General features: G+C 35.0%; 1 protein-coding gene across 1 annotated transcript in view; it reads right to left on the minus strand.

Annotated features, from left to right (window-relative positions):
• ADAMTS20 (ADAM metallopeptidase with thrombospondin type 1 motif 20) overlaps positions 1-15001 on the minus strand; it is a 200746-nt gene that overhangs the window by 95198 nt on the left and 90547 nt on the right. The window contains 4 exon segments of the mRNA XM_074403153.1: positions 4118-4254; positions 4358-4539; positions 5724-5869; positions 13570-13674. Of these exon segments, the coding sequence (XP_074259254.1) occupies positions 4118-4254; positions 4358-4539; positions 5724-5869; positions 13570-13674 (570 nt within the window).

Consider the following 15001-nt stretch of genomic DNA (forward strand, 5'->3'; position numbering starts at 1 on the left):
TTTACAGATTCAAAGCTATCCCCATCAAGCTACCTGTGACCCTCTTCAAAGAACTGGAAAAAACCACCTTAAACTTCATATGGAACCAAAAGAGAGCTTGCATAGGCAAAACAATTCTAAGCAAAAAGAACAAAGCTGGAGGCATCACACTACCTTACTTCAAACTATACTACAAGGCTACAGTAATCAAAACAGCATGGTACTGGTACCAAAACAGAAATATAGACCAGTGGAAAAGAACAGAGACCTCAGAGTCAACGCCACACATCTACAACCATCTGATCTTTGAGAAGCCTGACATAAACAAGCAACAGGGAAAGGATTCCCTGTTTAATAAATAGTGTTGGGAAAACTGGATAGCCACGTGCAGAAAGCAGAAACTGAACCCCTTCCTGACACCTTACACTAAAATTAACTCCAGATGGATTAAGGACTTAAACATAAGACCTAACACCATAAAAACTCTAAAAGAAAACCTATGCAAAACCATTTAGGACATAGGTATAGGCAAGGACTTCCATGATTAAAACACCAAAAGCATTGGCAACAAAAGCCAAAATAGACAATTGGATCTAATTAAACTCCAGAGCTTCTGTACAGCAAAAGAAACAATCATTAGAGTGAACGGGCAACCAACAGAATGGGAAAAAAATTTTGCAATCTACCCATCTGACAAAGGCTAATATTGAGAATCTACAAAGAACTAAAACAGATCTACAAGAAAAAAACAAACAAGCCCATTCAAAAGTGGGCATATGAACAGACACTTTTCAAAAGAAGACATATATGAGGCCAACAAACATATGAAAAAATGCTCATCATCACTGGTCATTAGAGAAATGCAAATCAAAACTACATTGAGATACCATCTCACACCAGTTAGAATGGCGATCATTAAAAAATCTGGAGACAACAGATGCTGGAGAGGGTGTTGAGAAATAGGAACACTTTTACACTGTTGGTGGGAGTGTAAATTAGTTCAACCATTGTGGAAGACAGTGTGGTGATTCCTCAAGGACCTAAAAATAGAAATTCCATTTGACCCAGCAATCCTATGACTGGGTATATATCCAAAGGATTATAAATTGTTCTATTATAAAGACACATGCACATGTATTGTCATTGTGGCACTGTTTACAACAGCAAAGACCTGGAACCAACCCAAATGCCCATTGATGATAAACTGGACAAGGAAAATGTGGCACATATACACCATGGAATATTATGCCGCCATAAAAAATGATGAGTTTGTGTTCTTTGTAGGGACATGGATGAATCTGGAAACCATCATTCTCAGCAAACTGACACAGGAACAGAAATTCAAACACTGCATATTCTCACTCATAGGCAGGTGTTGAACAATGAGAACACATGGACATAGGAAGGGGGACATCACACACTGGGGTCTGTTGGGGGGAAATAGGGAAGGGACAGCAGGGGGCAGGGAGGTTGCGGTGGTATAACATGGGGAGAAATGACAGATATAGGTGATGGGGGAAATGAAGTCAGCAAAACAAATTGCCATGTAGGTAGCTATGCAACAATCCTGCATGTTCTGCACATGTACCCCAGAACCTAAAGTGCAATAAAATATATATATATATATATTTTTTAAGTTTCAGATGTGCAGTATAAGTCTTAAAGAACTACTGTATAGTATAGTGTCTATGATTAACAATACTGTATTGTATATTTTTTAATTTGGTAAGAATAAAAACTTATGTTGTGTTCTTATCACACACACAAAAAAAAACCACTCTTCAAAGAAATGTAATTCGGAGACTAAAGTATGAGTATGAAAGTAATACATTAGTATACTCCAAAAAGATGCCTTTCATCATTATTATTTTAACTCATGACCTTAGAACCCTGCAAATAATCTTAGTTTCAAATAAATATTTAAAAGTAACGTTTTCTCTAAAACCAATACCCAGTGTAATAAACAGTGCTTATTTTAAAAACAATGAATGAATAAATGAATGAACATGCAAGTAGACAGATGGCTTGTTCCAGAAATTTCAAAAAACAAATGCAGCTCCTCTCCATGCAGAAGCTATTCTCTGCATACATTGCAATAACTCTTTCCATTGTTTGGAAGAACCCTCTAAATTTAGGGATCAGTAAGGAAAATTTCTTAAGTCTCATGAATTCTTTTATACACAAGGCAGATATTTTCAAAATCAAAATTTTAAGTATATATTTTATAAAAGTAGTATGCCTCTATATGTTCAGATAATCTTCATCACAACTTCTGCATTTTCATATGACTTCATGGGGCTAATTTAGATAAAGCACAGCTTTTTTCAGTCCACTGAGTAACCTTTTCAATATTTAAGCTGCTTCCAACTTAAATTATTTTAACTCTCTTTGAACATCTCATTAGCTTTTGAGTGAAGGGCCTTTATCACCGAGATAACGTAATAGATGTTTGTTTATGGGGAGACGAAGTTGGCCTTATAGAGCTCCACTTTAACCAAAGGAGTACGTTCATAGGATTATACTTACATTTTTAAACTAGTTTTTATCTTTTATTTTTAAATTGACAGATAACATTGTATGTTTCTGTCATAAACAACATGATGTTTTCAAGAATATATATACATTATGGAACAGTTACATCTAGCTAACAAATGTACAACTCACATAGTTATCATTTTTGTGATGACAGCACATAATATCCACTAAAAATAGAACTACCATGTAATCCAGCAATCTCACTACTGGATATATATCCAAAGGAAGTGAAATAAGTTTATCAAAGAGATATCTACACTCCCATGTTTATCACAGTGCAATTCACAATAGCCAAAATCTGAAATCAACCTAAGTGTCCATCAATGGATGCATGAATTTAAACAAGGTGGTTTATATACAAAATTGTGTATTATTCAGCCATAAAGAAATACAAAAGCCTGCCATTTGTGGCAACGTGGATGAACCTGCAGGGCATTATGTTAAATGAAATAAGCCAGACACCAAAAAACAAATACCATATGGTCTCATTCATATGTGGAATCTAAAAAAGTTGATCTCATAGAAGTACACTTCTCTATTCTTGGACCACATTCACTATCCTAGTTCTCAAATTCACCCTCCATTCTCAAGACTACCATTGAAATGTTTGTGCTTTAACTCAGCATCTCATCTGCTCTGACCTAGAATCCTGTTAAATGGACCACCTGTCTCCAATCTTCTAAACCTAATGGTTTCAAGATTCCAATATGTAAATAGAATCACATCTCTCCCTTGACTTCAAATCCTTCAATGTGTTTCCAAGGAGTTAAGAGAAAAAGTGCATTTGACAACCATCTGCTAGTCCCTAACTCCAACTCTGCTCCCTTACTTCCTCACTTCCTAAAACCTACTCATTTCGGTACTTAGCCACAAGTCTCACACCCTCCATGAAAGGTTCTCTGAATCCTTTACCCACCTCTCCATAAAATAAGACACTCCTTCCTCAATATCTCTATGCTACAGCAGATGACCTAGCATTACATTCTAATTGTTTATATGCCTATTTCCCCCACAAGTCTGTGACCATCTTGGAAGTGGGGTTCTTTGCTCCAACCTTTTATCCTGGTGACTTGAACAGTATCTGACATCTAGTAGCTACTCAATCAATGTTTGTCAAATGTACATAAGAAATAAGTGACAGCTGGAGAGACGAAGGAAGGATATCAGTAGTTTTAACAGACAAGGAAAACATTACTGTAGAAGGTTACATTTAACATAGCAAAATCCCTTTACAATTTTTGTATCCTATTATTTTCTATCTATCTTTTTAGGAAGCTGACCTCATTCCTATTGTTATTATGAGTACAACAGACCACAGAAAGTCAGCGAATTCATCTTAATGCTTTTTTGAGTCATTCTTGATGACAGAGAATTACCAGCAACCAGGTTAACCATACTCCTATAGACAGCATGATAATAAAGGTTGCTTTGTTGGAATGCATAAGAATATACACTGAAATAGTAAAAGTAGTATTTGGCTATATAAATTAAAAAATTATTCTTAAAGTCACTTTAAATATAATAGAAACTTACAGTAACTTATCATACACATGCCTTGAACTTAAAGTCACTTAAAATATAACAGAAACTTATAGTTACTTACCATACACACGCCTTGAACACAGATGTCATGAGTTTCAGTTCCACAAGGAGTACCATCTTCAACCATAGCCTTCAATAGGTAGAAATCACTGGTTCCAGCAACCTCACAATAGAGTTTACAACGATCTCTTGCACCAACTGTAAAAGAGAAAAAGGTCAAAATTTTAACGTGTAATAATAAAGCTATGTGTTCTTATGTATCAGAAAAATTTACATCAAAGAAACAGCGTAATTTACTTACTGCCACTGTATTTTGGAAGCCACCTTACATTACGGGGAAGACCATTGATGTTCACATGTTTACCATTAAAATCAGAGCATTGCTTCTCTCGAAAGTCTTGTGTGCCATTTGGACATGAATCAGTATTACATGATCGAAATTTCATCCTGCGGCCCACACAGTAATTTCCTCCATTTCTTGGCCTAGTTAAATTCATGACATTGTAAAGCTCATCAGTACAAAATTATTTGTGCCACTTACTTCTAAAAGTTTCCTTCTTTTCCAGGATCTAGAAAACCACTGAAGTCCCACTAACACTTTTTGTTTTTAACAGAAGTATGTAACAAGAGTTTTAAGCAATTCTATTGATAATTAACCATAAAAATATCCACCTCAGCATGGACAGTGAGGCATAGAGGGCAGAAATGATACCTTGTTCTTGGATAGGTTAACTAACAAGAAACTAACAATGGAAGTTTGTTCTTAAACTTCCAAAAAAGGGTTTGCTCATTTTCTGGAAAGAAAAAAGATATGTAGTGAACCAAAGACAATAAAAAAGGCAGATACCATGTTAAATAAAAAGAAAATATATATGCATCTTTGTCGTGTATATCTTATTTATTACTCAGTTCAAGGAGTTTTGCGGTATCAATCTATATCCATGTTAGTTTGACTTATGTTGGAAAATAAAATTTGTTTATGGAATTTTTGGAATATAAAGACTTCTAGTATAATTTATCCTAAAATGTAAATAAACCAAGATTTTATTCAGAGTATGTCACATTTCTGCATTACAAATGCTTATTAATAATACTTTGAGTATCATGTTGCTTACCAACTTATATATCATATATACAACAGAAACATTATTTTAAAATATGCAATATCTAAGCTCTTTCAAATAGTTTGATGAGGGGAAGATATGCTTCAGTACTTATTCAGCTAAAGACAATGATGCATCTGTAACACAAGGTGCAGAGAGAAGAAAGTATCACATGTCATATTGCATAAAACAGTAAAAAAATTGGTAACCAAACTTTATATGTTGTCCAGAAGATCCAAAGCATAAGCAAAAGGAGCCAGGATGTTTCATTAGGTATACAGTAAATGTGAAGATGCCATTATATTACCGTCATTCATATTTACAAGTATGCCTCAAAATTTTATACTAAACTAAAAAACAAAAAATGAAGAAAATAAATCTCAGTTCAGATTATAAAATTTAATCTATCTGAATCTACCAAAACATGGCTTAACGTGTTCCAAAAGTTTTCTGAATCTCAGAAACTTACGGACTGACCTCCAGTTTTAGAAGTGAGTGAAACTGATGTTTACTTTCTGGTGCCTTGAGATAATCTTAATTTATAGTGACATAAAAAAGACATACTCAGGACGGTTACAGTGCCTGGTTGTGCTTTCGATTCCACCTCCACATGTTCTTGAACAAGAACTGTAAGGTTCCCATGGTCCCCATTCACCGTTTACAGGATGTGTTTCCATTTCTTTGTTTACACATAGCCCACGGAGGCAATGCTATAAAAATAATAAGCACAAAAAGAAATAATGCCATCTCTAATTAGAACATCACAAAATTATAATAGCAGCATAAAGATCAACAGAAGAACAAATTAAACAATTTGAAGCAAGTTGTCATTAATTCAGAAATGTGATTACATTTGAAACAATTTTATGACGATTTCCTATCCACTGAGTAAGATCTGTGAAATACAAAAGGAGTATAATATTTCTCTTGGCTTTAAGATTCAGAGTATCATTGGGGAGGAAGGGAAAATTAAATAGTAAAATGGAGTATGTGGGTAATTTTTGATAGAGGAAGCCAAATACTGGATTCATACAGTATATTTCCATGCTTCTATTTTTTTACTCAAAGTACCTGTTCACTCTTCCACTCTTATAAAAAGCTTTCTACTTTATCTTATCCAAAGTCTCAGATGACAATCTTTTCTCTTCACTTTCATCTAGAAAATGGAAACTTACAGAAGAATCTACCCACAGTCTCCCACCACCTGTTCTACCCATTCAACAGCATCTGCACCCATACGTTCAGCCTTGTTGCCTGTTAGCATACTGGAACACTCATGATCCAAAAGTCAACCCCTCTGCTTGTGCACTTAATCCCATCCCTTCTAACTACACCAAACATCACTCCAGAATTCTCTCGTCTCTTCTACATCATCATCACTTCAGTGATAGCTAATCAAAGTATGGTCATGCACTCACGCTAGTCTAAACTAGTTACCAGACTCAGAGAAGATAACACAAGCTCAGAGTAGGCATTTAGAAATTTTTATAAGATTTTTACAGAGAAATTTTATGTCTAAATAAATAATTTTAAACTTGGCTTGTGTTTATTTTTAATTGTGGCAAAACATGCATAACATAAAATTTACCATCTTAGTCAGGTTTAAGTATATAGTTCAATAGTATTAGCTATATTCATTGTTGTGCAATCAATCTCCAGAACTTTTGCATCTTTCAAAACTGAAACCCTATACCCAATAAGCGACAACTCCCATTTTGCCCTTCCAGCTACCTCCTCATAACCACCATTCTACTTTCTGTTTCTATGAATTTGACTACTCCAGATACTTCATATAATTGGAATCATACAGTACTAGTCTTCATGTGACTGGCTTATTTCACTTAGCATAATATACCCAAGTTTCATCCATATGCCAGAACTTCCTTTTTAAAAATGAATTATATTACACTGTATGTTGTCTTAGTCCATTTAGTGCTGCTATATAAGAATACCCAGGATTGTATAACTTATAAATAACAGAAATTCATTTCCCACAGGTCTGAGATCTGGGAAGTCTAAGGTCAAGACTGGCAGGATTGGTGTCTGATGAGGCCATTCTCTTCTTCCAAGATAGCACCTTTCACGCTGCATCCTCTGGAGGGAGAGAATACTGGATCCCCACAGGGCAGAATGTAGAAGGGCTGAGACAGCTCACTCCTGAAGGCCTTTTTATAAGGCATTAAACCCACCCATGACAGAAGAGCTCTTACACCCTAGTCATATCTTACAGGCCCCATCTCATAATACTGTTACATTGGCAACTAAAATTCAATGAGTTTGGGAGGGGACAAATATTCAAACCATAGCATATGCATTTATCACACTTTGTCTTTTCATCCATCAGTGGATACTGAGTAGCTTTCACCTTTTTATTATTATTTAAGATGGAGTCTTGCTCTGTTGCCAAGGCAGGAGTACAGAGTGGCATACGCTTGGTTCGCTGCAACCTCTGCCTCTTGGGTTCATGTAATTCTCCAACCTCAGCCTCCTGAGTAGCTGGCATTACAGGTGTATGCCACCACAACAAGCTGATTTTTGTATTTTTAATAGAGACAGGGTTTTGCCATGTTGGCCAGGCTTGTCTTGAATTCCTGCTTTCACCTTTAGGTATTGTGAATAATGCTGCTATGAGCATGAGTGTACAAATATCTCTTTGAGATCCTGCTTTTCATTCTTTGGGTATATATCCAGAAGCAGAATGGCTGGATCATATGATAGTTTGATTAATAATTTTGTGAGGAATGGCTGTACTATTTTCCATAGAAAAATTTGGCATATATTTTGAGTGTCCTTTTTCCATTTCATTTTCCTAATCAATCATTTTTATTACTTTGTAAAAAAGTATCAGTTTGTAAATAATCAGAAATTTTAAAAAGAAAAAAGGGATATTTTACTACATATAATTTGCAGAATAGTTTCCTAGATTATTCTCCTGAACATACAAATACAACTCTTATTTCTCTTACTTTAAAAAAAAATAGTAACAACAAAATCTTTCTTAGATCTCACTGCCCTTACCAGGTACTGCCCTGCTTCTCCTTGAAAGAGCTGTCCATGTTCATTTTTAAACTCCCTGTCTATTCTCTCATAACTCCACCACAGACAGGTTTTTATATTCTATTGCTCCAAGAATCTGCTCATGTGTAGGTCGCCAACGGCCAATTCTTATTCTCTGTCTTCCTTATCAGTAATATGTGCACAGTTACTCACTCTTCTTCTTTGACACATTTTTTTTCTCTTCATTTCCAGGGCTCTACACACTTGGTTTCCTTCCTTCATAATTAATTTTTTCTCACTTTCTTCTGCTGTTTCTTCTTCTTCTTCTTTGTGACAACTTAATGTTGGAATGTTTGTTCAGGATCATATCTCAGTTTTTTTATTCTTTTCTGTTAACAGTCACATCTAGTCAAGATCTCTCCCCTAAACTCTCTTCTTCTTTGTGACAACTTAATGTTGGAATGTCTCTCCAGGCTCATATCTTGGTTTTTAAATTCTTTACTATTAACAGTTACTTCTAGTCCAGATCTCTCTCCTAAACTCTAGTCTCATATATATGTCTACTTACTTACGACTATTTTCTGGAATGTCTAATAAACATTTCAAGCATAGGCATAGCATATCCAAAACAGAATCCCTTCCCTCCCAGCTCAAAACCTGCTTTTACTTAGTCGATCTAAGTTGTTCAGCCAAAAACCTAGTGATCACTTCTCTTCTCCTCTTTGAACACTCCAGATCTGATACATTAGCTACAATAAATGTTCTAGCTCCTTTTAAAATATATCAAAAATTGATCTTTCATTATCCCACTGCTACCATTTTGGTTGAAGCACTAGCATCACTTATTTCTATCACTGAAATAGCTAAGTAGATGTGTGTTTCCATTCTTGTCCCCGATAGTTTAGCCTTAACACAGTTGCCAGATGATCTCTTTTTAAACCAAGTCAAATCTGGTATGAATCCTTCATTATTTTGAGTAAATGTGCAGTTCTCACAATGGCCTGTGTGAACCTCCAAAATTTAAGACAGGTCTCAGTTAATTTCGAAAGTTTATTTTATAAAGGTTGAGGACATGCCCATGACACAGCCTCAGGAAGTCCTGACACGTGCCCAAGGTGGTCAGGGCACAGCTTGTTTTTATATATTTTAGGGAGACATGAGACATCAATCGATATGTAAGAAGTACATTAGTTTCCTGCAGAAAAGCAGAGATAGCTCAAAGCAGGGTCCCCCGACTGGGAGCTTCTGCATCACAGGCAGGTAAGAGACAGATGGTTGCATCCTTTTGGGTTTCTGATGAATATTTCCAAAGGAAGCAATCAGAATATGCATCTATCTCTGTGAGCAAAGGGATGACTTGAGTAGAATAGAAGGTAAATTTGTCCTGAGCCATTTCCAGCTTGGAGGGGCCCAAGATATTTTTCTTTCACACCTGCAATGTCCTAGGAAATCTTCCTTCAGTTACGTCTTACAGGTCTCTTTCTCTCTTTGCTTCACACCAGCTAAAATGTCCTACTTGCTCTTCTTTGAACATCCCAGGCATGCTCCAGACTTAGGAGCTCAGCTGTTCCTTTTTTTTTTTTTTTTTTTTTTTTTTGAGACGGAGTTTCACTATTGTTACCCAGGCTGGAGTGCAATGGCGCGATCTCGGCTCACCGCAACCTCCGCCTCCTGGGCTCAGGCAATTCTCCTGCCTCAGCCTCCTAAGTAGCTGGGATCACAGGCATGCACCACCACGCCCAGCTAGTTTTTTTGTATTTTTAGTAGAGACGGGGTTTCACCATGTTGACCAGGATGGTCTTGATCTTTCGACCTCGTGATCCACCCGCCTCGGCCTCCCAAAGTGCTGGGATTACAGGCTTGAGCCACCGCGCCCGGCCTCAGCTGTTCCTTTTGTTGGGAACTCATTTACCCCAGATATCCTCATAGCTAACCCTCCCATCTCCTTTAAAACAGCTAATTTGGTGACTGCCTATAATATCTGTCCTGACCATCATATTTTAAATTGCAGTCTGCTCTCTCCTACCATAAAACTTCTTATCAGTTTCCTGCTCTATTTTTCTTGTCCGTAGCACCAATCAGTTTGATGGTACTATTATATTAATTATTTGTAATATTCTAGTCTCCCTCTAGAACTTAAGCTGCATGAGGACAGAGGTCTTGTCTGTTTTGTTAACTCATGTATCCTACAGCAACAGAAGAAAATGAGAAATGGTGTAACTAAAATAGTGCCTGACATAGTGGGCCCTTGATAAATCTTTGCTGATTGAATGAATCCCATAGCCAAGATTATAGCAGCAAAAATGCTTTGTGTTCTCCATTAGAAAAAGTCATTCAATATAAGAAAGTCATATTAGAAGGGAAAAAAAATCTCATAATGTACGATGTGCGTTGTACTTTCTAAGCATCTTTTACAAACAATTTAAGTAATGCTTGCTGTTTAAAAAAATAATTTGAGAGATTAGAGCATGAAGACATTATAATGTTATACTATTCGCCATGTTGTAAAATTAACTCTTTATCAGAAGGGTTCACCATGGCTTCACACATCTTGATTTACTACCAAAAGCATTCAGCACACAGATTCATTAGATAGTCACAAGATAAAGGGACTAAAGAAGAAGGTTAAGGTAAAATTATAGAATATTTGTTTCAAATGCCCCTTCAATAAAGGTCCATTTAATACTGAATACAGCTAAATATACAGGGGTTCACTGTGTTTAATTAATTTTAAAAAGGGAATTTATACCTATTATAATCCACATGATGATTATCCCAAATACCACCTTTGCATTTAATCTTCATTGGCTCTAAAGTACATCGTAGTGTCTCATCACATTTATCCTGAATCCCAATAAATCCATGCCTATCCTACCATCTCATTGGGAAAATATTCAAATGGCCAATAAGCACATGAGAAGATATACAAGGTTGATAATAATCATGGAAATACAAGTTAAAACCACAATGAGATTCCATTTTATACCTACTAGAATGGCAAAATTTTTTTAAAAAAAGACTAACAATATCAAAAGTCAGCAAGAAATAGAGTAACTGGAACTTTCCTACATTGGTGGGGGGAGTCTAAAATGGTACACATATTTCAGAACATGGTTTGGCACTTTCTTATGATGTTAAACATACATTTACCCTATAATCCAGCAATTCTACTCCAAGAAAAACACAAACATATGTCTACAAGGAGACTTGTATAAGGATGTTCATGGCAGCTTTATTCATAATAACCAAACACCAGAAATGATTCAAATATCTATTGACAGGAGAATTTATAAACAAATTATGGTATATCCACATAGTTGAATTATACTGTGGTATAAAGGAATGAACTGCTGATGCACACAATAATATGGATGAAGCTTAAAAATATTAGGTTGAACGAAAGATGTCTGTCCCATCCCGCTCATCCAAAAAAGAGGACACTGCATAGTTCTATTTACAACAAGAACAAGAAAAAAAACTAATCTGTGGAAATAAAAATCAGAACAAGAGTTCTCTCTGGAAGGAAGGAAAATTGTCTAGATGGAGGCACAACTGAACTTTTAAAAGTGATAGAAATGTTATAATTTTTATTGGGATGTTGGCTATATGTGCATCCACATTTGTTAAAATCCATCAAACTGTAAACCTAAGCTCTATGCATTATACTTATACATATCTTAATTTCAAAAACTCATGTTTATACCGTAACTGGATTTAGACTACTAATAAATTAGCTATAAAGAGTACATCTCCTAATATTTGTAAATGTATCAATCACTACTTTTGCCACAGGCAATCAATTCTGAAGGTTCATGGCATACAATAACTTGAAAAGTTGCTAAGGAACAGAGGAAGGTGCCAATCCTGGATTTTAATCAGGTGAACATCTTAGAGCACAAATGCACCAGTATCAGCAGCCCAGCATTCATACTTCAAAAGGTGGTTTTTTTATTTCTTCTGCTCAGCCTCAGGTAGTCACTCTCACAAATGCCACCCTTTTAGTCAAAAAGCATCTTCTAATACTGGTCACAGAACTGAGAAAAAAGTAAAGTCCTTAAAATAATTCTTAACCACCAAATAGAAATGTGATCAAATTTTAAAATTCAAAGCCAGCTGAACTGAAAAAGCCCACTAGAACTCTAGTCCTAAAATTACAAAAAGCTTATTAGTGTGTTAGATGATTTCAATGAGTAGTTCAGCTGCTACAGAACTTCAAGTTCCAAATAAAATACTACTAACCAATTAATTTGTGATGTGAGCCACATTCATAGGAAACACATGCCTTTTGATGCAAAAGTGATTCAACAGAAAGGCAATAGCTGGTATAAATATTTCAATGAAGCAACAGGTGATAAGGGCACAGGTTTAGCTACTGAACTGACCTTATTTTTAAGAAGTTTATCTTTTTGGCTAATGTGAAGGTAACAGAGAGGCAGAATTAGCCAATCCATTCCCAAGGAAGTGTTCCTTTTACACTGAGAGCGTTCAGAGATGCTGACAGACTAAACACTTAATGTAGTCAACACTGGCCACTGAGGCTGTCCTGGAGCACCAAAGTTCACTATGACTTCATCCTCTCATATGACACTATTTTTTATCATAATGAGCATTATCAACATTCAGGATTGATTGCCTGTGGCAAAAGTAGTGATTGATATATTTACAAATATTAGGAGGTGTACTTTTTATAGCTAATTTATTAGTAGTCTAAATCGAGTTAGGGCATAAACATGAGTTTTTGAAATTAAGGTATATGTAAGTATAATGCATAGATCAACATCATGGTAACAACTTTAGATAAGTTAATGACTGTTGGAATAATAAAGACGTAGCATAGGAGGCTGTTGATTTTAGGGGTATAATGCATCTTAATACACTTAGGAACAATAAAGGTCTAAAGAAGCCACTGAAAACTTTCAATTGTATTAACTGAATTTTAAGGAAAAAAAAGTATGAAATGGAAACATTCTTGAATTTGGAGAATTTGCCAAAATATTAGGACTGTTATGTCTGTCCTTAATTTTAATGGCGACATTGTAATACATATAGATAATTATATATCCATGTAATTATTTATATGCTACTATACAAAACTTTAATATTCATCTGCCATCGCTTAGAAATATAACAATTTTAAAAACAACAATATAATACACATAGATAACTATATATCCTTGTAATTATTTGTAGGCTAACCACAGAAAACTTTAGTATTCATCTGCCATAGCTTAGAAATGGGAGAAAATTAAAAATTTAATTCAGTTGACAATGTACTACAGCAAACAAACATGTCAGTAACATTAGCCAGCTGAAGAAAAGTTGACAGCAAATAATGAACAGAGTGCTAAAATGCAGAGCAATCACATCCTGGGATAATGTCTTCATACAAGACTCACCCTTGGAGAAAACCTACCATCCCAGGACCACATTCTGTTCCATCCGCTGGTGGCACACGTTGAGTTAAACAGCTCTTGTCAACTCGTTCTGCACTTGTGCACCACAGATGCCTGCATGTATTCTGCAAAGTAACAAAAGGCAGGCAAGCCAGCATAAGGATAGCACCACAACACTGGTTCAATTCAGTATTACATATTGGTTTATAAATTGATCTATTTCCTGGTTCTATGGTATAAGCTGAAACTCATCAGTGAACTTTTTTACTAAGTAAGTTCTAGTCATTGATTTTCTTATAAACACATAAAACTGACATTTTCCTGAAAACATCTTTTAAAAAAATTTCTTCATACATTGAATAGGAGATATGAATTGGAGTAGAAATTTTCAAAATTATTTGAGATTTTTTTCTCTTTACAAGATATTTTTCTAAAGAACTTTTTGCTGTTAAATGTTATTCATAAGAAGTTGCCAAAAGCCACTATTGATACAATGGTGGAATGTATGAATAATCAGCATTGAAATAATGTATAATGTATACTGAAGTTTCCTATTTTGTGAATATAATGCCTACTTTCAGCTTTGAAGTTTTTGAAAGAAACAAAAGTTCACAGTGGGTCATATGAGCTATACTCAATATAATTCCTTTCTTTTTCTGAATTTAAATTCAAAGTTTATTTAGTATCTAAATCAGATTGGAAAGAAATGTATCTTTTATTTTGATATGTTAAGGTAAACCTTCCCCACTTCACAGTGGATGTTTAAAGGCTTATCAAAATTTGTGATTCTATATGTAAGGTTTTAGGAAGAATAGTAACTATATGAAATGAGCTTTGCCTGTCCTGCATTCTCTACTTAATTAATTCATTCAATAGTCAATAAACATTCTGTGGCATGTCCTGTGCGACAAATCCTAAACTGAATACCAGGAGTAGATATTTATTTTAATGATTGAGTAAGTCTACATTCCTGGTTCAGTGATCCTCATAATCTAGTAAGGAGGGAAGCAAGTAAGCAAAAGTACATAGGGAATAAGAAAAACTGAATGAGTACTCTACATGGAAGAGTAAAGCATGGATTCATCAAAGCAGTGACATTTATTCTAAACTAAATCCTAAATTTACCTCCATATAAAATAAAATCACAATTATAGATCCAATAAAAGTGTTAGGATCAACTATTTCAATGATAATTAAAAGTGTGTAATCTATGAAAAATCATCAAAATATTATAAAGTAATAGCTCAATGAAAACTAAACAGTATGCTCCCAAATTTAAGTCTTTGAGATTCAAATATATGTAAAGGAAAATATACTCTATTATTAGCTAGATTCCTGGTGCCTTTGAGACAACTCAGATTCAAAACACCTATCTATATTTTCTCCTTAACCTCAAAATAATATCATTTGAAAATAACCATTTCAATGCCTTTAGTTTTCAAATTATGTAAC

Source organism: Saimiri boliviensis, chromosome 7, assembly GCF_048565385.1.
Source record: "Saimiri boliviensis isolate mSaiBol1 chromosome 7, mSaiBol1.pri, whole genome shotgun sequence".
Taxonomy (NCBI): domain Eukaryota; kingdom Metazoa; phylum Chordata; class Mammalia; order Primates; family Cebidae; genus Saimiri; species Saimiri boliviensis.